The following is a 21637-nucleotide window of genomic DNA, read 5'->3' on the forward strand; positions in this document are numbered from 1 at the left end:
TATAGGGACTAATTACACTACATTACATTACATTTGGCTGACACATTTTTCACCAAAGCAAAGTCATGTCATGTCAAGTCAAGTCAAGTCAAGTCTAATACTCAAATATCAAAAAAAATATTTTAAATATGCAAATGAGCTCAACACTAGGCGTAATTGACTTATGGCCAAGAAGCCATAAAGTCACAAGTAGAAAAAACAGGGACCAAATAACTAACATATTCTTGTCCATTCAGTAAGTAAAAGACTTATATTGACCTTAAGAATTGATTGCACAATCTTGCCTCCAGTTGCTTTCTAAATTTCTAAACTTTTTTTTTTTATTATTATTTGTAAACAAGCCTTAATGACATTCCCCCACAGATAACATCAGAAGAAAGTCAGAATAGCCATCTTAGTCATTACAAACTCACAGTTGCTTGATTTATCAGATGAATATGACCCAGAGGGGAGAGACTAAGCAAAGAACAAACTAGGAACCGGGGGGTACCAGAACCAAGATCCACAGAGAAGGGGTCCAGGATCCAGGTTGGATTTTTAAAAGAAAAATATATATATATATATATATATAAAAAAAAAAGAAAACTCCCCTTTTGTTGCTACCTTGTCGTGGTGGGGAGGCTTATGTGTGTGCCTCCGTGACCCAGTTTTCAGGTTAGAGGCCAGTCTAAAAGCAGCATTGCCATCACCCATTGGCAGTAGGATGGTTGGATGAAGATTGGGCCTATGTATTTGTCATACATATGAATGGTGTTTCTGTCTATATGCAAATTAGGACATATTCAATAAGTGTGGAGCCATGTGCATATTCAAATTAATTTCAAAAGAAACCTGTCATATAAAAACAATTACTTTTCATATATAGGCCTACTTTTACTATGTAAAGTGTTATTGTGGTAAGAGTAAAGGAAAAAGTAAGCCTATTTGGGTGTATTTCGGGCATATTCGATTAGTGTATAGTTCATTTGCATATTAAAATTAATTTTCAAATAAACTTGTAATACAAAAACTTTTACTTTTCATGGGTACTTTCATTGTGTAAAGTTTAATTTTGATAGGAGTTATTTTGCCTTTTTAGTATTGTTGCCTGGCCTTCTTGGCACACATCTCGAATAAATATTATTTCCTCAACTAGAATTTCTTAGGACTTTTAGTATGTTGTTCTGGACACCTGCGGGCTGCAAAAAAATATTTTACAATTAGTCTGCGTAAAACGCTACTTTGCCTGGACTAAAAGGCTACAGACCTAGTGACCGTAATCCTCACTGCATCACGCCTACGTTGTTTGAACTGCTCGTCAGAGTAACCTACACACTAGTCGTCCATTTACATTTTCAGTAGAAATGCAGTGGGGCGGCGTGGGAGAAACTGTTAAATTGTAAGGGAGGAGTTTGACGGTCTTTACTGTCTGTCAGAACAGACGGCGGCGATTAGACAAGGGGTAGCCTGCGGGAGTACATCTTGACCATGGCAAAGCCTACGTTAAAGTTCTGCATGTGTTTATGCTTGGTATTAAACAGCATAGTTCTCATCTGCATTTTGTGCGTGGCTGTCTTGAATAATCAAGGATGTTCAGACGAGGATTTTCGAAAAGCTGCTGTAGCTGCCGACTCAGACATGTGTTCGAAGATAGGGCGGTAAGTGTATGGTGATGTTGCTGGGTGATTTAATGCCATACATAATTGTAAAGTAGCATACGAGATCACTACCAACTGAAAAGTTTACGCGAAAACGCTGTCATCAGGCTAAGTGAGTCCTTTAACCGTTTGAGTCAAACTGTAGGCTATTTGTGCCAATTGAGAATATGAGATTAAATATTGTTTTTATTAATTACGAGTTCATTTAATTTCAAACGTGGTCGTACCGTAACATGCTTTCTACATTCAATAGCCTGTCAACATATTACGCTAATGTGTCTTAGAGAAGTTATGATCTGCTTATCAGGATGATAGGTGGTATGACCATTGCGCAATTAGCTTCAATGTATCATTGGTTATAAGCAGCTTAAAATTCTCTTCAGACCAATAGAGGACCAGTTGATTCTAGGCCTACAACTACTTTTGTGGCACTTTTGCTTACAGTTAAAAAAAGACATAAGGGGGCATACGAGATTTTTATTTACACTATCATATTGATAACCATTGATATGCCTTAGTATAGATAAGATACCTCACATTGGTTGCCTACATCTTAATCCACTGTTCTGCTCCCGCAATATCCACGGTATCCAGGGATACATTGATGCGGGGTGGATCAGCGGTAGATGGCGCTATTGCTACTCTGATCTGCACGTCCATCATTCATCCCCAGAGTATGGGCATCGGCGGAGGTTCAATATTTACTATTCGTGACAAAGACGGTAAGGGGTTTCAACAATTTGGAGACGTCCTGGGGTGTCTGTGTAACATGTCTTTTAAGTTTTAATTTGTTCCAACAGTTAGTTGGATGTTTAAGTCTACTCAGAATAGCTTGATGCTGAATTAAGCTGGTCATTTTTTTTCTGCAGGAAAAGTGAAAATCATTAACTCTCGTGAGACTGTTCCTAAAGTGTTCAACTCTAACTTGATGTCAAAATGCCCAACATCCTTCAAGCCAATGTCAGGTAGGTCTGAAAGATGAAAACCAAATGAACCATTGACCCAAACAAATTCAGGAATGACCTTCTTAAGGTTGACAATAATATTGAGCAATATTATTGTCAACTTCAGCATTGTGAACAAATAATAGCGACTACTAACTTACCTAATCACTCTAATTTTTTTCCGATTAGACACATAGGCTAGGCACACACATAAACACACACACACACACACACACACACACACACACACACACACACACACACACACACACACACACACCATTATAATGTCAACAGGAAGCTACCCTCATTCCAGACCACACACTCTTTCACCATACTGATGTTTCACCAGGTCAGAGTGGAAAACACATTATCACAGAAATGTATAACATTGGGTTAGGTTGGGTATAACAGTCTTGAGAGAGAGAGAGAGAGAGAAAGAGAGAGAACTGTAGAAAGTCAAAATGAAAAAAAAAAAATACGATTACAGAAAGGAAGCAAGTAAATCTAAAATTTCAGAGCTCAGGTCTCTGAATGTCAATGTCTCAAATAAGGCCAGATCTACAGTCACATTTTATGGTAGCTAATCATTAATAGCAGTTATTGTTTTTGGAACTTAAACATACAGGTAGCCCATCATATAGACATTATAGGCACAATTCTATATTCGCTGTATTTTATGTATATTCGTCTTTCTTTGTGCTGCCTGAGATTTGTCCTCATGCCACTGTACGTCTCCTAGAACCATTTTGTCTGTCGTGATGTGTTTCTTTCACTTTCTCCTAAAAGGTACTGATTGGATTGGAGTTCCTGGAGAGATCCGTGGCTATGCGGAGGCCCACAGACTTTATGGGAGGCTGCCCTGGGCCAGTCTGTTTGAGCCCACCATCAAGATGGCCAGAGAGGGCTTCCCCCTTCCCTATGTGCTGGGTCGTTTCCTAGTGGTGCTAGACAAGGACAAGACACTGCCCATACGGTGAGATGTACATAAGTGCGTAGAATCTGTCTCTCCGCCTTGTTGTTTGTGCTCTTCTTCTTCTTGTTCTTCTTCTTGTCTATGTATTGCTCTTACCAAAGATTATACATGGCGGAGCAAGATATTTAACCACTTCTGGGAACACAGATTGCACGGATGGGTGGGGGGGTCAAAATCCCCCTTTATGCAGAGCAGAGGCGACTGTTTCATTTAAGTCTATGGCCATAGCTCAGAATTTCACCACATATGCTTAGATCTTGGTTCTATAGAGTTAAGAATGTGAATCCGCAAAAGTGAATACTTTTTTTTTAGCATTTTTGAGCCTTCAAGTCTGGAGAAAATCAACCTTATTCAGGTGTGCGCCTGTTATTTATTCTGCTGCTGTTGGTCGGTTGCTACGTAAGCTCATCAATACGTCAACGACACGCATCTTTATGCAGACAGGACTCAGTAGACATGAACTACGATGAACTATCTTGCTCTGTCATGTATAATCGTTGCTCTCACTGTCTCTCACTCTCCACCCCCCCCCCCCACCCCTCTCAGACTCTCACAAACCCTACAGTATTTATTTATTAACAGTACAACACTCCACCTGCAAATTTACTGTCATCATCCAACAGATAAGTGACCTGTTTATGTTTTTTCCCTTTTTTTAGGAAATTATTTGTTGACAAAGATGGCAACCTGCTAAAGGAAGGAGATACGCTGAGATTTGAGAAACTGGCTGATACTCTTGAGATTATTGCAAAGGAAGGCGGGGAAGCGTTCTACAAGGGAGAAATAGCAAGAAACCTCATCAGTGACATCAAGGAAGCAGGTGAACACTCTTCCATGAAATTGTGTTGTAAATGGTAAAGGGCATTTATCTAAACCCGCAGAATTTTGTCCGTACAATAGCTTACAGATTTCTAACAAATCCTCACAGCTAGCCATAAACCCTTGACTGTAGTCTCTAGGGTTAGGGTTAGTGTTAGTTTACTGTAATTATTTTTCATTCCGGGCCCTAATTTAAATGCTGTGCAAAATCTATTTGTGAATTTCATACCATGAGCAAGATCCCAAGCACAAACATTTGATGGTCAGCTTGAAGCTCTCACTTATCACAATAGCTTTATTTCATGTACGAGAACTTGGACTGACTTTATATATATATATATATATTATACACTGCCGTTGAAACGTTTGGGGTCACTTAGAAATTTCCATTCCACTCCATCATAGACAGAATACCAGCTTAGATCAGTTGCATTGTTTTTTTTAATCAGGGCAGCAGTTTTCAGATTACATTATGTGCTTACATAATTGCAAAAGGGATCTCCAATGTTTTCTCAGTTAGCTTTTTAAAATGATAATGCATTAAAAATCAGCCATTTCTTTCTACAACAGTCTTTTACAACATTAATGACGAAAACAAGGTCACTCCAAACCTTTGAACGGTAGTTTATACAGTATATATATATCACTAGGATGGCCAGTGATGTGAATGGTCAAGCATTGACAATATCCAATATTACTGGTGGCGATAAGGTGGCAGGGGGCCCCAAATCAAATTCTGTTTAGGGCTGGCTCTGGTGCTATTAATGAGACCTTACCAAATCCATTTATTTATGCTTGTGGCCTACTTTTCAACTCATGCTACACTTGCTGTGCAGGCTTTGTTCAAACAATCTCTTTTCTCTCCCTGATCTCATTTGATGTTGAATGATTAGGTGGGTCATTGTCCCAGGAAGATTTTAACTCGTTTAGAGTTCAGGTGTTGGATGCGTGGAAACTGCCACTAGGAGAGTATGACATGTACATTCCACCTCCACCAGCTGGAGGCGCTATTCTGGGCTTCATACTGAACACCATGAGAGGTGAGCCAGACCCATACGTTGACTAATCTGTGGCAAGGCGCCATGAAATCAAAACCGGCCGCCACAGATTCATCTTCTATGTTGTACTATTTAAATTAAAAAATAAGATAAAAATCCTTTTATTGAGCTGCGCTTTTTACGCACGCAGCCTTTCCTTACCCCTCCCCGCCCCGCTCTCTCTCGTAACGAGCCCGCTGCCCCTCCTCTGCATGTGCATTTAACAAAACATTATATTGTTAAAGGATTGTTGTTGCCACATACTGTAGACGCATTGCATAGAAGATGACGGGCTAAATTGCTACTAAATCCGCTTAGCATCGTGACAATGCTGCGCAAATTTATTCAAAACTGCTGCATTCAAGTTAACTGTTAAGGTTTTATCACAACATAGTACATTAAGGAGACTAAACTAAGTTAAGTTATGCAATCAAGCAGTATCTCAAAGCTTAGAATACTGTTTGGATGTCGAGTTTAGCATGCTTACTTACAGCTGCTTGTCAATTTCGTTACTCATGCAGGGCTCATTTTATTGACTCTGACACTGAATATTTGCAAAATCCTGATGTAAATGGGAAAAGTGTTTTCCAAAACTCAAATTGTGATTGTCCCAAGGAGAAGTACGAACCTTTATTTTAATTAACTACCTAGAAAACGTTATGAATTGCATCCACACATCAGCAGCCCTCACAAACTTCTTAAAGTGACAGGCACTCAATTAGACCTATACACTACCAAGACAATCTTGGTGGAATATCCCTTTAAGACATGATAGATGTCTGGAGGTCTCATCTACTGGAGTGTTTTTTTTTGTTGAAATAATGTATGTCACTAGAAATGCATGAATAAAACATGGGTGATTCCAACCCCAACAGGTTACAATTTGACACCAGCATCTCTCGAAGGGCAGCAGAAGATGCTTACGTTTCAGCGATACGTGGAGACATCCAAATTTGCCAATGGACTGAGGAGATTTCTCAGAGATCCAAGATTCACACCACCTGAGGTGTGTATATCTTCACTCATAAGTATAATTTCAAGTGCAGTTTTGTAACTGGTCAGCCAGTAATGCATTAACACTTACTCTCTAGCAGTGTGCACCAGTCAAAGGCAGTCATTTAGCCAGGATGTTTGCAATGCCCTTCTGTCCGGGAGAAAAAATGGAGGATGGGTTGAATTTGTTACTCTTAAGTGTGGTGGTTGTGCAAATTTGCTGCAGGAAGAGGATGTTAAAAGAGGTTGCATGTATCTTCTGCTTTGGTGTCAGAAACTAAAACCCTCAGGCGAGGGAAAACATAGATGTTGAAAGTGCAAAAAAAACACTGTTTAGACAAATCATATGGAAGCCAGCGGTTCTTCAGGAAATTATAATGTCTACCCATACCTACAGTGGTCTATTTTCAGCTTCAGAGTTCAGATTTAGTTTTTTAAATAATGTAGATTAGTGCAAGAAATCTAGAAGAAACTGTGTTTAATTTCCTGTAAGATAAAAACCACATGGTGTTGCATATCCGTCTTGTTATCATACCATCAAAATCACCTCACCTCTCAATACATCTGAAAGCAGATTAGTTTATCAGAATAAACAGTGTGTTTTTGTCAACAAAATCTTGTTTCACCTCTATGTGATCAGTAAAGAAGATAATTTCCCAGCATAAGAAGAATCTGTTGACACAAACCAGCATTAGATTAAGAAGAAACATTGATTCATAGTCTATCATTTTGGCTGTCTGCTGTTTGGTTGGAAATGTGTTTCATGATTGCCTCCCTGACTCTTGCAACACTCCTTATGAGACACCAGTCCCGCAAAGACATCTTTTAACTCTGTTGTCTTGTTGCCCTTTTCGTTTTTCTTTCTTTCTTTCTGCCTTAGGTCATTCTTTTGTTTATTGCACTTTATCGTGAAGCGTCTCAGCCGTCCGGAAATGTACTATAGAAATAAAATTTGACTTGACTTGACATTAGTTTGACTTTGATGAGCCAAACACTGTACTCTGAATGGATTGGTCACTAGAAGTGGGTTAGGGTCAATAACAAGTAGATTTGTTCAGTTATGACTTGTGTAATAGCAACTGACAGTGATAAGCCAGTAATTACACGTGTAGTAGCTAGCTACTGAGTTGCTATGAAATATGTCCTAAATGAGCCAAAAGATGTACTCTAAATGGGTTGGTCACAACATGCTTAGCTGACATCAGTCATTACTTGTGCAATCCACTGATAGAGATACATTGAGTTATTACTTGTGCAATAATGCTGCTGATTTGCTATCAAATATGTACATGCGGTTTCTGTTTCGATGTGCAGCCAGCATTGGCGGCAAGTAAGGAAGAGTTTGCGGAGAAAATAAGAGCGATGATCCATGATGACCGCACCCACGATGACCAGTACTACAACGTGACGCCCTCTATGGATGCCATGGGCACCACTCACGTGTCCGTGCTGGCTGAGGATGGCACGGCTGTGTCTGTTACTAGCACCATCAACCACATGTGAGTCAAAGCAGCCAGGCTAGATTAAAAGTGCCAACTATGCCCTAGTTCTACCATATATCTACTAACAACAACAGCTTATGTGTAATTATTCATAGAGTAATCACACTCATACTAAGGTCATTACCAACAGTACTCCAACAGCTAGTCTAGTCTGCCTAAACATTAGCTGACAGGAAATTAGTTATGTAATGTCAATCTCTTATAAGTTATTCCATTAACAGTAAAGTGGCTCAGTTTATCTGTTGTAGGAAACAACTTTTATTGCACTTCTGCAGCTCTTTTAAAATATTTATTGTAATCGCTTTTATTGTGTAATAGTTCTCTGTATTATAGCAGTCATTAAAGTTGATGGTTAGCCTTATGACCTAACCTAAAATGCTAGTTGTTTATTTCAATATGGATTTTCTTGTAATGTATTTTATTTCCTAACAATAAAGACTAGATTTTGGGATTTTCAGTGTGACAGACTGATAAGATTTTCCCTAACTAACTGTTAGGGCCATATATGAGCCTAATGCACTTCATTTCAAATAGCTGAAAGTGCATTGGCACTTCAGAACAAAGAACAAGCAATGCCCATCTTCTGTAACTCGTGCAGACTGTAATTTCTGTGCCTTTGTTTGTGTCTATTCAGATTTGGGTCCAAAGTCTTCTCTCCCAAAACTGGCATCATTCTGAATAACGAGCTGTCGGATTTCTGTGGCAAGGCCAGCAGCATTCAGGCAGGTAATGAGCTGAAAGGCTGACTCATCCTACTGCCATGTTTTTCCTCTTTAGTTCTTGAGCGAAAAAGCATCTCCATTTCAGCATTGTTTTGATTTTCAAGTACTCCCCAAGTTTAACTAACCCCCCCCCCCCCCCACACACACACACACATGTACTGTGGAAGAATTTTTAGCTTAAAGATGTATAAATACTGAGAGTCTGAAATAAGGTTTGTCTTTCTCGTTAGTAGTTTATTAATCTCTGCGCAGAGAGGTCTCATAAGCATCAGGATATCAGGATACAGAGACAAAGTCTGTGCACCCAAGAAACAATCAGTTGTTTTCTCACACACACATTTATACCTCGCACAGTATCATAATCTCATTGTATAATTGTATCATTACACCCTCTCTGCACATACACATGACTTGGTCAATACAATGGGTTATTTAAGAATCAAGGACAGTAAGAACGTCATACAATACAGGATTTGCCATCGGACCATTAGTTATTGAAACAGAAGTATCAAAAAATAAGAACTAATAAGAACTTTAAGAACTAGATTAGTGTCAAACAGAAAGAGTGAATTGGCACAAATCAGAAAGAGAGGAAATGGCACAAATCCAAACTAGCTGACGACCTCAAAAACTACCAGACACTCCTGACCTCCTTCTCAGCCAGCATCACTGCTGCTAAGACTGCTTTCTACAATGACAAAATCAACAGCGCTACAGACACTCGAAAACTTTTCTCAACCTTCAAATCGCTACTCAACCCTCAGCTGCCTCCTCCTCCATCCAGCCTTACTGCAGATACCCTCGCCTCATTTTTTACAAACAAAGTGGCGGCAATCAGCAGTCAATTCTCTACATGCCCACTCAACGCATCTGACTCAGATACCGCACTCCTACAACCTCTAGGGACTGCTGGAACATCTTTTTCAGCATTCACGCCTCTCTCCGAGAGTGAAGTGTCCAGACTCCTGACATGCAGAAGTCCTACCACATGCTCGCTGGACCCTATACCTACGAGCCTACTTCAGTCCATCAGCCCGACCATCGCTCCAGCTATCACACATGTGATCAATGCCTCGCTAACCTCCGGCACATTTCCAACAGCGTTCAAAATGGCCCGGGTAACACCGTTACTTAAGAAAGCTTCTCTCAACCCTGCTCAAGTCGAGAACTACCGCCCTGTCTCACTACTGCCTTTCCTATCCAAAGGCATTGAACGAGCAGTCTCCAAACAGGTCTCTGACTTCCTTTCACAGAACAACCTTCTGGATCCAAATCAGTCTGGGTTCAAAAGCGGCCACTCTACCGAAACGGCTCTGCTGTCTGTAACAGAAGCCTTAAAAGAAGCCAGGGCGACCGCTCGGTCATCAGTACTCATTCTGCTTGACTTATCGGCTGCCTTTGACACGGTTAATCACCGTATCCTTCTCTCTATACTCGCTGACATGGGAATCTCCGGTTCTGCTCTCTCCTGGTTTGAATCCTACCTCACAGGACGCTCGTTTAACGTATCATGGCTTGGTCAGCTATCCGCACCTCACCATCTCACCACAGGGGTCCCCCAGGGCTCAGTGCTGGGCCCCCTCCTCTTTGCTATCTACACCACCTCCTTGGGACAGATTATCCGTTCGCACGGCTTCTCATACCACTACTATGCAGACGACACACAGCTCTATCTGTCCTTTCCACCTGACGACCCCCTGGTTTCAGCACGGATCTCGGATTGCCTTTCAGACATAGCTACATGGATGAAGGCACACCACCTCCAGCTGAACCTCTCAAAGACTGAACTGCTGGTCATCCCAGCTAAACCTACCATACACCACGACATCAACATCAAATTTGACTCCCTGTCTGTTTCACCGACCAGGACTGCAAGAAATCTAGGAGTTGTTCTTGACAACCAACTAAACTTCTTAGATCATGTTGCCTCAGTCGCCCGGTCATGCCGTTTTGCACTCTACAACATACGGAAAATCAGGACTTACTTGACTCAAGATGCTACCCAACTTCTGGTTCAGGCAATAGTCATCTCACGACTCGACTACTGCAATGCCCTCCTGACAGGTCTCCCAGCCTGCGCAGTGAAACCACTTCAGATGATCCAGAACGCGGCGGCGCGCCTAGTCTACAACCAACCCAAAAGGGCACATGTTACCCCGCTGCTCATCCAGCTACACTGGCTACCTATGGCGGCCCGCATCAAATTCAAGTCTCTAACGCTTGCCTACAAAGTAGTCTCCGGTTCTGCTCCCACCTACTTGAATGCCCTCATACAGACTTACACTACCTCCAGACCGCTGCGCTCCTCTGACGAACGACGTCTAGCTCTACCACCGGTACGCTCAAGCCAATCCAAACTTTTCTCATCTGTTGTTCCTCGTTGGTGGAACACACTGCCAGTTCCTACAAGGGCAGGGACATCCTTTTCCACTTTCAAAAAACTCCTGAAGACCCAGCTCTTTAGAGAACATCTACTCTCATAGCAACACTTACAACAAGTCCTACTGATCCTAGCACTCACCAGCTGTTTTAAACTGACAAGTAACTGTTAAAAACAGCACTCACCGACGCACTTATTCTTACTGTACTCTAATGTTTTTTTAAACTGTCCTAAAATTGTGAGAATTGTTCTAAAACTTACTGTTTACCATGTTGTTAGTCGCTTTGGTTAAAAAGCGTCAGCCAAATGTAATGTAATGTAATGTAATGTAATGTAATGAATTCACACTGCATTAGAAGTATCAATTATACGGAACATCACAAGCTAGGCTAAACACAGAAGAGTCCATTCAAAAGTGTGAAATCATACAGAAACACAAGTATCAAATCAAAGGTTAAGGTCCCCCTTTGTGATTTTCCTCTCACAGTACACACTCACACACACACATGCACATGCAGGCGTGCAAACACGCACACCCACACCCACACACACACACACGCACATGCATGTACGCACTCACACACACACACACACAAACACACACACACACACACACAAATTACATTTCATGTAATGGAGATGCAGTAGGTGATAAGTAAGTGGATGTTCATATTACCAAGGACAGGGACAGCCATGCGTGGGGATGGAAGTGAGCAAGGTCATGTAGTTTTCCTAGTGGAAGCTAAGTGACAAACCACATAGACTTTGACTGGAGCAGTGACCATGATGGCATGGCATTCGACAATCATATTTTCTCGAGGTTAGCAGCGGAGTAAATTTTAATTTTCCGGAAATTAACAGGCCCATCCAACCTCCTCATCCAGGCAAATGGGAAGTAAGGAAATATGTGTAGTTGGTGGGAAATGCAGCTGGGGGTAGCAGTATGTTCTGGTTTAATCCAGGTCTCAGTGAGAGCCAAGATCTCCAGAGATAAGTGGTTAGCATGAGCAGCAATGAAATCAGCTTTTTTACTGTGTATGGGAAGTTCCACAACCCAACTGTGAGGCTCCTGTTGCTCCAGGCGAGGTCTAGCTTTAGTGAGCAGAGGTTGGCTGGTTAACGATGCCTTTTGGGATGTTAAACCTTTCTGAGTAGTTCTAGAAGAGATCCCGCACACTGTCCATTCCGCATGCAAACATTTATTAGAATATAACACAACGTTTCGGTCTCAGACCTTCATCAGGTAAATTACCCGATGAGGTGAGAGTTATCAGAACAGTGAGAGGGAACCTGGGCTTTTGCAGATAGGACCGGTTTGCCTTATTCGGTGGCCTTGCTCCGTGGACTCACGCAGGTAGACACGTCTTGACCCAATATCGTTTTCACATGAGAAGGACTGAACACAGTGGCTGAAGCTGACACTTCAGCACTAACCTCTACACACACATAGAATGTCTACACTTCGTGCTATTAAAGCATGATGTATTGCGACATCAGAAGCAAGTCAAATTTGTAGTTTCTTATGTCTCATTCCATCGAACTACAGATCCGCAACCCGATCTGGCAAACTTACATAGCGCAGTTATAGCCGATAGAGGGCCTCAAAGCGAATGCAGAAGTGCCGTTCACCCAGTTACGAGGTGATGAACCACTGAAATGATTTTGGAAACATTATTTTAAGGTACAAAAACTCTTTGGTGTTGCTTTAATTTGGAATTTGGTCCTGGAAATCAGCACAGTACCAGTGTAGAGCAGAGTGTAGTGCATTGGAGAAAGACAACACATTATTTGTGTATAAAGTGCCAATGATGTACCATGTTTCAATCATACAGTTGTGTGGAGTCGTGTACTTATTACTAGATTATATTACTTATGTCTGTGTGTGTGTATGTGTGTTTGTGTGTGTCACTTGAGTGTAGTGCATTGGAGAAAGACAATACATTATTTGACATATGAAAAATTATCTGCTCTATGGAATATACTTACTATTTTGTCAAAGTAAGTTTGCATATATATTGTGTGTGTTGTGTGGTATAATTTAGTGTTAGTGCCTGTTTCATAGGTGAACAGCCACCCTCCTCCATGTCCCCTACCATCCTCTACTCCAAGTCTAAGAATCACACCATGGTAGTCGGAGGATCAGGGGGTAGCATGATCATCACTGGTATGGCTCTGGTGAGTACTTCATCAACACCACATTACAAGTACACTACAGGTCAAACGTTTGGAGACTGCTTCTCTTTTATCGGTCTTTGTATTTCTGAATATTTTTTACATTGTAGAACAAAACTGAAAATAACACACAGAGCTATGAAATAACACACCTTGGGTTATGTAGTAAACAAGAAAGGGTGCACACAGCTACATGTTTTATATTTTAAGCTCTTCAAATCAGTGAACATTTGCTGTGATGACAGTATTTCACACTCTTGGCATTCTCTCAACCACCGTAGGTTAGGGCAGCCGTGGCCTACTGGTTAGCGCTTCAGACTTGTAACTGGAGGGTTGTCGGTTCGAACCCCTACCAGTAGGCACGGCTGAAGTGCTCTTGAGCAAGGCACCTAACCCCTCACTGCTCCCCGAGCGCCGCTGTTGTTGCAGGCAGCTCACTGCACCGGGATTAGTGTGTGCTTCACCTAACTGTGTGCTGAGTGTGTTTCACTAAAATGCAGGGATCAAAAGAGTATACTTATACTTAGTTAGACACTGGGAATGGTTTTCAAAGAGTCCTGAAGAAGTTCCCATACATGTCGTTAACTCATGTTATCCGAGAAGAATTCTAGATCATCTCACAAAGCTGGTTATGATAATGCCAATAATGTGCAAAGCAGTCCCAAAGGCAACAGAGTGATTAGAACTTGAACCCATATAAAAGCTTTTTTGATAAAGCTTTTAACCTTTAGTATTACTAGATCAGCCTATAATGTTTCTAGCATTAGACAAGATCGTATTTGTGTTATTAGATCAGTGCATATCTAGAGAGTAATGTTTACTTGTAACTTGAGTAATGTTTAATGGTTTATGTCTGAAAAGTTAGTTCCCGTGCTTGCTCTCTGTGCTGTCCAGACAATCATGAACCATCTCTGGATGGGAAAGAGCCTCAAGGACGCTATTTCTGCTCCTGTGGTGTTTGTGGACTCCAAAAATAAACTAAGCTTTGAGCCAACATTTGACAAGGTAATTAAAGGTTCTATGGATCTTTCATGCTCTTTCATGCTGATTGTGTGTGTCTGCTGCTTTCCCTTTTCGAGAACTTTTGAGAAAGTTTGCCGTTGAGAACGCAACAAAGCGCAGGTCTCTAGAATCTTTGATGGAAAGCCCTGCATTAGTGTCTAGGTGCCAAATAGTCTCCAGGCTCTAAGCTGTCAACTTCTTTCCACATGAATGAAAGAATGTTGTCCTACCAGTGATAACACTGTGACTGTTAATTCAGACACTACTGGTCACGCCTTTCCACTTTACAATGTCAGGATGACTAGTCAGGATCACTGGTTTATACAGGGTTGTGCAGGAGGACACAAGTGCAAGACTCCACCAGGCAGAATTACGGACAAAACAATTTATTTTTAACATGAACTTTACACTTAAAGACTTTCTTACTTACATACAGGACTTAGACAAACAGAGAGACGATCCGACAAGGAACAGAGAAACAGGAGGGTAGAAATACACATACCAAATATAGCTGCAAGCAGCAATGAGGGGGCCAAGCAAAATAGGCCGGAGTAGCCACGGTGACGAGATAGAACTCAGCAGACACCCGGGATCAACAGGGCTGAGTATTGCCACCGCCTCCGCCAGCCAGCCCCAACCCCCCCCCCCCCCACCTAATCACCCCAGCCCGTCCCACCCCGTCCTGCCCTGCCCTGCCCTTGCACGCACGCATTCGAATTAACTGGATGGAACATGTTGTCATCAGTTTCATATCAAAAAATAAAAGATTGATAAAACACAAGCAACTACAGATCAAAATGCAATATTGCTAATTGCAGCACCCCCTACAGGTAAAAGGTCACCAAATTGTTTGAGCGTCCTCCTAATGGGGTCATGAATATACGTAGTAAGTTTGGTTATGATACATGGCAGGGTTGCTGAGATATGAGCTCACTTCCTTCACCACCAATTTCGATTGGCTGTTACGGGCGAATGCTTTTGTCAATTGTTCCAGAGAGCAATACATTGATAGGTTATGGTCTGAAGATGGTCTGTGCCAATGTTGGTGAAGATCAGATGAAATTTGCGACCTGTGATAACTTTTTGATGTTTTTGATTAAATCTAACATGGCGGCCGAATCAATTACGATGACATCACAAGTTGTCCTGGGTCGGTCTAAGGACCTCCAACAGTATTACCAGACACTACTAGTACATTTTAATTCCAAACACAACAGCAGCTACAGGCCAAAAGGCATGTTTCTTAATTACAGCGCCCCCTAGAGGTCAAAGGTCACATATTTATTGAGTGTCCCCCTGATTGGGTCCTGAGTCCATGCACCCAGTTTGGCTTTGATACATGCAAGGGTTGCTGAGATATGACCTCACTTCCTGTTTGGCGGCTTGACCGCAAATTTCGATTGGCTGTTACAGCCGAATGCTTCTGTCAATTGTTCCAGAAAGCAATGCACTGATAAGGCATGGTCTGAAGATGGTCTCTGCCAATTTTGGTGAGGATCCGCTGAAATTTGTGACCTGCGAAAACTTGTACGTGTTTTTGATTAAATCCAATATGGCGGCCGAATCAATTACGATGACATCACAAGTTGGCTTGGGTCAGCCTAAGGACCTTAAACAGTAGTACCAGACACCACTAGTGCATTTTAATTCTAAGCACAACTGCTGCTACAGGCCAAAAGGCATGTTTCTTAATTACAGTGCCCCCTAGAGGTCAAAGGTCACCAGATTTCTTGAGCGTCCCCCTGATTGGGTCCCGAGTCCATGGACTCACCAAGCCAGGTGAAACCTATCCTGGATAAGTGCGCGCTCACGGCTCCCTCAAATAGACCCCGCCACCGATCACAGATTCACTGATTCACCATGGCAACTAGAGGGGCTTCATTGCTTCTTCTACGGTGTGAAGTAGGTAGCGACAGCCTTTTCACCACAGCAACAAACAGCAACACCTCTGTTTAGGAGAATATTGCAACTAGTCCACCACTAGACCACCACGCGCAAAATGGTTAGGCACTCCCGTGACGTCACATTGTCGCATGACAGGTCGGGAATGGCGAGTATGTAAAAGTTAATTAATGATCACAAACGTTTAAATAATGACAGTGGGTCTAGGTATATGTGATAACAATGTGTAGTGGGCAGTGGAATAACTATTGGTTTCCGTTTGTGGTGACTGCTGACTGAGATAAGGGATGAGATTAAATAGATCCTGGAACTTAGCCTGGTCTGGAGCAGGCTAGCTCCACAGAATAAATCGCCATGGTAACTTATACCATAACATATCCTGCTGCCCCCTATCCCGCTTTTGTGCAACTAGATCACGGATAAATTGAGCCAGGATAACCAAGATATCCCGGCTTAATCCCTTATCCTAGTTTTGTGCAATAGGCCCCAGATCACATTATCACTTGATCACTTCACAATGTCAGGATGACTAGTCAGGAAAACTGGTTTATATTATGGCCTGATTTACAATTCTGCTGTTTGCTATTGTTCCAAGCCAAGTGAGCAGCTATGTAAAAACATAGTCCAAATCACATTATCACTTGATCACTTTGCAATGTCAGGATGACTAGTCAAGAAAATGGGTTTATACTATGGCCTGATTTACAATTCTGCTGTTGTTGTTGTTCCCACCCAAGTGAGCATGATGTGCTGTCATTATGTTCTGTCCTCTCCTTGACAAAGACATTTAGAAGAACTGGACCTTCTTAACACTGCATATTCCCACTCAAAATCCTTTTGTTTGGTTAATGTACACTCTTTAAACGAATCTGTTGGAAACAACACAAACTGTGTCGTCCCTATCTGGACATAGAGATGTGTTAAAAACAATACAAGTTATGTAGAGTGTAGTTCTTTAGTATTTGGTAGTTCAAAAGAAACATTTCATTTGGTAATATAGCCGTAATAAACACTAACAGTGAATGAAAAAATGAACTTATTCCTTATGTTCTTTGACATGTTCCTCATGTACCTTCATGTTCCTTGACAGGTTGTTGTGGAGAAACTTAAATCTTTTGGCAACAAGGTGGAGAAGCGGGAGATGTTCTTCAACGTGATTAATGCTGTATCCAAAAAGGATGGATGCATCACTGCAGTGTCGGACGATCGGAAGAAGGGAAAAGCGGCTGGATATTAATTCTTCTCAACACACTCGTGGATTAGTAAAAGAAAAAACATTCCAAGGGCTGAGCGTTCTCGTTAAGCGAGCAAATTTATCAACCAGGAAAAGATAAACCCAAGGAGGCTTCTGGGATTTAACGCACAAGTCAAAACACTACTGTCCTCTGACTAGCCTTGGTGCAGAATAACGTGATAGAAAATCACTCGGCACATTAATTTACCTCAGGAATCGCGTGGCACAGATTACAGATTCAATCCATTTCAAGATCATATCACTTCAAGTGAACACCACCACCACCAACCTGGTAAATGCTTGAAAGGTTGTGTGAGGTGAATGCTCTTGAACAAAGTGAATGCTCTTGTATTCCTGTTAACAGTGAGAGGTTGTGAGAGGTAAGCAGCTGGCAGTAACAGTTGTGCCTTCACTGTGGGAAAGAAAGAATAGGTTTATATCATATCTGATCACTAAATTCCAGCCTGTAGTTAAAGGAAAACTCCAGCGATTTTTCACATAGATCTCCGTTTCTCGAGGTCACAGAGTACTGTCGATACGAAATAAAAGGAAGAAAATACTCTTGGGACATGATGTTAAAGATGCCCGCAGAGTGTAGCACTGTAGCTGCCTGGCTGCTTTAGCTGTTGGCTGCAGCAACTCGAACTTGGTAGGACCGAATTTTGTAGTTTTATTTCATACCAACAGTGACCTTGACAACAGAGATCTATGAAAAATCGCCAGAATTATCCTTTAAAGGACAAGACATCCCTCATCATCGTGGCATTACTATCGGACAAGGGTAAAAATGATTTTAAGTTTCTAGTGTGCACCCATGCGGCCATTTTGTCTTGTAACCATAGTTTAATGTATGATTTGTCTGAACCAATGCACTGTTAGGACATAAGAAAAGATTACAACCACTCCAGATTTGAAGAGGACAGTGGAATGACTGTTTTTGTAAACGTGGGATACAAAAGTACCTTTTTTATTATGCAGTGAATGAGTGAAATATATCGTAAGGCCATGAAACTGAAATAACTGAAATATGATTGATCGTTTGGAGAAAAGGCTAGGTACTGTATGTGAGTGCAGGTAATTAAGCCTGTCCAGATCTGTATGTAAAATATCTGAACTGCCTTGATGCAAACATCTATATGTATTGCAGTCTATCATTGTAAGTTGTGCAATCAACTCTTATCTCAACCGCACACAAATACTCCTTTACTTGTAGATGCAGAGAATAGAGAGATGATACATTTGTGTATTTAAATTGCTTGACCAATGTGCTGGGCTGTTGACTGAAAAGTCATGGGTGTGAAGGTGAAGTCTTTTGAGGTTTTCCGTCCCTCAGGATGTTGTCCTGACTGAGTCATAGCTATGTTTAGGCTCAAACTGCCGATCCTTCATTTGAGGGAGAGGAGACACAGTTTGCCATATTGTGGGGTGGGCGTGGGGGCAAACTTGTCTCTTAACCCTTGGGCCACACGGAATAGGCCTCAGCTTGTCTCTCTCTCGCTCCCCTTCTGTGTTTGTGGGTTGGGGGCGCAGGTGTAAAAACCTGAAATATGAGAATCTGATTGACAGGCAGGCAGTAAATCAACACAGCCTGCCATCTGTGCGGCATCCTTGTTTTAAACAAAAAATAAAAGAAAAAAATCTGTCACCATCCTTGTATTCCTCACCACACACACACACACACACACACACACACACACACACACACACACCAGCTTGCTCTCTTGCTCTTAAACTCTACTCAGCATTCAGTCCCATCACTTGCTCATAGTATAACTGCAGGCACACACACAGAGGGAGAGGGAGAAAGTCGTGCCATGTGTTTGCGAGACGCCTGGAGAACAGGATTTAGCCTGTGAGTCACCACTGCAGGCTTAGCTGCAAGCTGTTTCCTCCACTCGTGGATTTCTGGAGAGTGTGACTGTCACTCCTCTGCTTACGTCTTGTGAGTGAGTAATGTTGTGTGTGTGTATGGGGGGGGGGGGGGGTGTTTTGAATGTGTGTGGGGTTTTCTCTTTCTTAAATAAAATATTCTCATAATGGGACTTAATCAGTATTTAAGGAAGTCTTTCTTTAAGGCCACCATGGCCGGCTGTTAAACATGAACATATGATGAATGTGAAAATGTATATGTAGCACAATATCTATTTAAGCCAATATCTATTGTGACTTAATCATATTGTTATTAATATTATTACTTCATTCATTAAAAATGTAAAAGTAGAACGATGAATGTTTCTTTCTTTTTGAAATCTGTACTACCATGAGAATTCCTGCGTATTTCTCAGAAATGGCTGATAGTTCTACTCAAAACAAAACTGAATTGTAGTGTACAGAACCTGCTCAGATGAGCAACATTATGTGTGCTGTTGTAGTATATGGACACACAAAAAGGATTTGTTTCAAAATGTTTAATAACAAGCATGGCAACAAGCATAGCATAAAGACAATGCATGTTTAAAAAAATATATATGGAAATGTATTTTTCCCAAGATACTATACATTTACTGAACCACCCCCATCTTACTCCATATTAAACACTGAAACTTCCGTAACAATGCCCTCTGCCATGAAACTTGCATGAATGCATTAAAATCAAGTCCTAGCCAATCATAATGTATCGTGACAGCTTATGTCTCATATTACCTCCTGGAGTCAACATGAGTTGTACTTCCTATGGGTTAAAAAAAGGATCTGAGTGATTGAGTCAGTTCTGCAGCTGCCTTGGTAGATGCACCACGTACTGTCTGAGGACTCGAAGGGTTTCCCAGCCAAGAGGAGAGCGAGGGAGCTTATTAGCGCATAAGACTAATACTCACACGAGTCCCACATTAAAAAAGAAAATGTATTTTCCAAGGAGTGACATTGTCGATGGTAGACCTCGTCAGTCTAACCACACTTCTCGAGAGTTGAAACACTTTCACATATTATGTTTCATGACAGAGGCAGTCACATTCGAGGTAGGGGATGGGGTGGAGAAATAAGCCTTTCTTATTGCCCACCCTCTGCCCTCACCCACAAACCCCTAAGAAAAAAAAAACATCTATTGACACAGGATGTTTCTCAAACTGCAATGCACACAAGAACACAACTAAATCGATCTCTTTGCACCGTATGCTGCCACTGTTGTCATTGGGATGTGAGGAGTACAGTGAAAGATGTAGTCATATAAGATACTCATATACAGTATATGTTCAGATGACTCCAGGTCTGGTCTGATAGATCATAGATCCATGCCAGATCAGGGTCTGATCTATTCAAAGTGACCTGAAACAGACGATTCCCATTTGAAGAAAACGTGTTATTGCAGATATAAGGTATTGAGGCTTTCCTGACAGAGAAACCTAACAGACACGGAGGGGAGACGTGTTGCCTTGCAAAGATTGAGTGGTAATCCATTACTGTGGTGGAGATAACTAGTGTTCCATAGAAATGTACAATATCAGCTAAAAAGACAGGATTTGCCTCAGGTAGGTACTTGAAGACACAACAACAGCAATAGTCCTCAAGATCCCCATCATTGCTTGACCCTAACATGGGGCTATGTATCACAATACACCAATATGTACTACCATTCAAAAGTTTGGGGTCAAATTTCATTGTTTTATTGTTGATTCTTTGACAAAAGCAAAGTTTGAAGGACACAGTTCTTATTCCAGTGAAAAGAAAGTGATTTCTAGTCTCATAGATTATTATGTTTCCCATTCATTTAGCTCTTTTCTGTTCAAACTCGTTTCATGCATCTTTTCATGGAAAACGAGGAAATTTTAAAGTGACAAGGAAATTTCAAACTTTTGAACGGCAGTGTACCTCAATAGGAGGGGGTTTATTGGGTCACCATATGTTGTGTCAGGATTATAGTTTTGCAGAATTGGCCTCTGCAGCATTCTGTATTAGCTTTGGTAGATTAGGCAACTGTGGTTTATGGTCCCGTTTTCAAGCCAAATGAAATGAAGTAGCAGAGGTCCGGTAGATTTTGCAAGTGTAACTAGGGGCTTGAGGTGTCCAAGTGAGAAGAAATTCAAACTCAAAACAGAAAAGTTGCATTTGTTTTCATTTAAATCCCATAATCTGTACAAAAAGTATCTATGTATTCAAAAAACAGTGAAGAGCCCTCTTATGAACATTACCTGTGCATACAGTAAATCACTTATTTAACATATAACTTTGGAGTTGAGTGATACATAGTTGAAAAGTAATTCAAATAATTTTGAAAGTTCTGCAGCAACATTATTGTTCTATTTTCTCTGCTCTTGTTTGTGTACACTAAACGTATGTGTGTTGTTCCATGATGATCTGACGTTTTTCTTGCGCGATGTA

The 21637-nt window shown here is 41.3% G+C and overlaps 1 protein-coding gene and 1 long non-coding RNA gene across 3 annotated transcripts; one reads left to right on the forward strand and one right to left on the reverse strand.

Annotated features, from left to right (window-relative positions):
• Window positions 1-1368: 1368 nt before the first annotated feature.
• On the forward strand, window positions 1369-20115 carry ggt5a (gamma-glutamyltransferase 5a). 2 transcript variants are annotated; one of them, XR_006033722.1, is made up of 13 exons: window positions 1369-1637; window positions 2232-2359; window positions 2507-2602; window positions 3371-3557; window positions 4217-4377; window positions 5270-5416; window positions 6289-6419; window positions 7721-7905; window positions 8543-8634; window positions 13073-13185; window positions 14077-14187; window positions 17177-19304; window positions 20105-20115. XR_006033722.1 is itself a non-coding variant. In XM_042102079.1 (12 exons), exons 1-12 carry the CDS (start codon window positions 1468-1470, stop codon window positions 17321-17323), a joined length of 1668 nt encoding a protein of 555 aa, XP_041958013.1. In that variant the 5' UTR covers window positions 1369-1467; the 3' UTR covers window positions 17324-19483. The 2 variants fall into 2 exon arrangements, 1 of the variants encoding a protein (XP_041958013.1); XM_042102079.1 differs by lacking the exon at window positions 20105-20115 and having other exon boundaries at window positions 17177-19483.
• Window positions 3873-20606, reverse strand: LOC121715979. The gene is made up of 3 exons (XR_006033723.1): window positions 20596-20606; window positions 19989-19991; window positions 3873-4003 (listed from the first exon to the last, which is right to left on the reverse strand). It is a non-coding gene; the product is annotated as an uncharacterized LOC121715979 (long non-coding RNA).
• Between the last annotated feature and the right edge of the window lie 1031 nt (window positions 20607-21637).

Source organism: Alosa sapidissima, chromosome 8 (genome assembly GCF_018492685.1).
Source record: "Alosa sapidissima isolate fAloSap1 chromosome 8, fAloSap1.pri, whole genome shotgun sequence".
In the NCBI taxonomy this organism is placed as follows: Eukaryota; Metazoa; Chordata; class Actinopteri; order Clupeiformes; family Clupeidae; genus Alosa; species Alosa sapidissima.

Coding starts and splice junctions, on each gene's coding strand:
- ggt5a (XM_042102079.1), top strand. CDS start 1,468: ATGGCAAAGCCTACGTTAAAGTTCTGCATGTGTTTATGCTTGGTATTA. Junction 4,378..5,269: donor CAGTGACATCAAGGAAGCAG/GTGAACACTCTT, acceptor TTGAATGATTAG/GTGGGTCATTGTCCCAGGAA. Junction 13,186..14,076: donor TCATCACTGGTATGGCTCTG/GTGAGTACTTCA, acceptor TGTGCTGTCCAG/ACAATCATGAACCATCTCTG.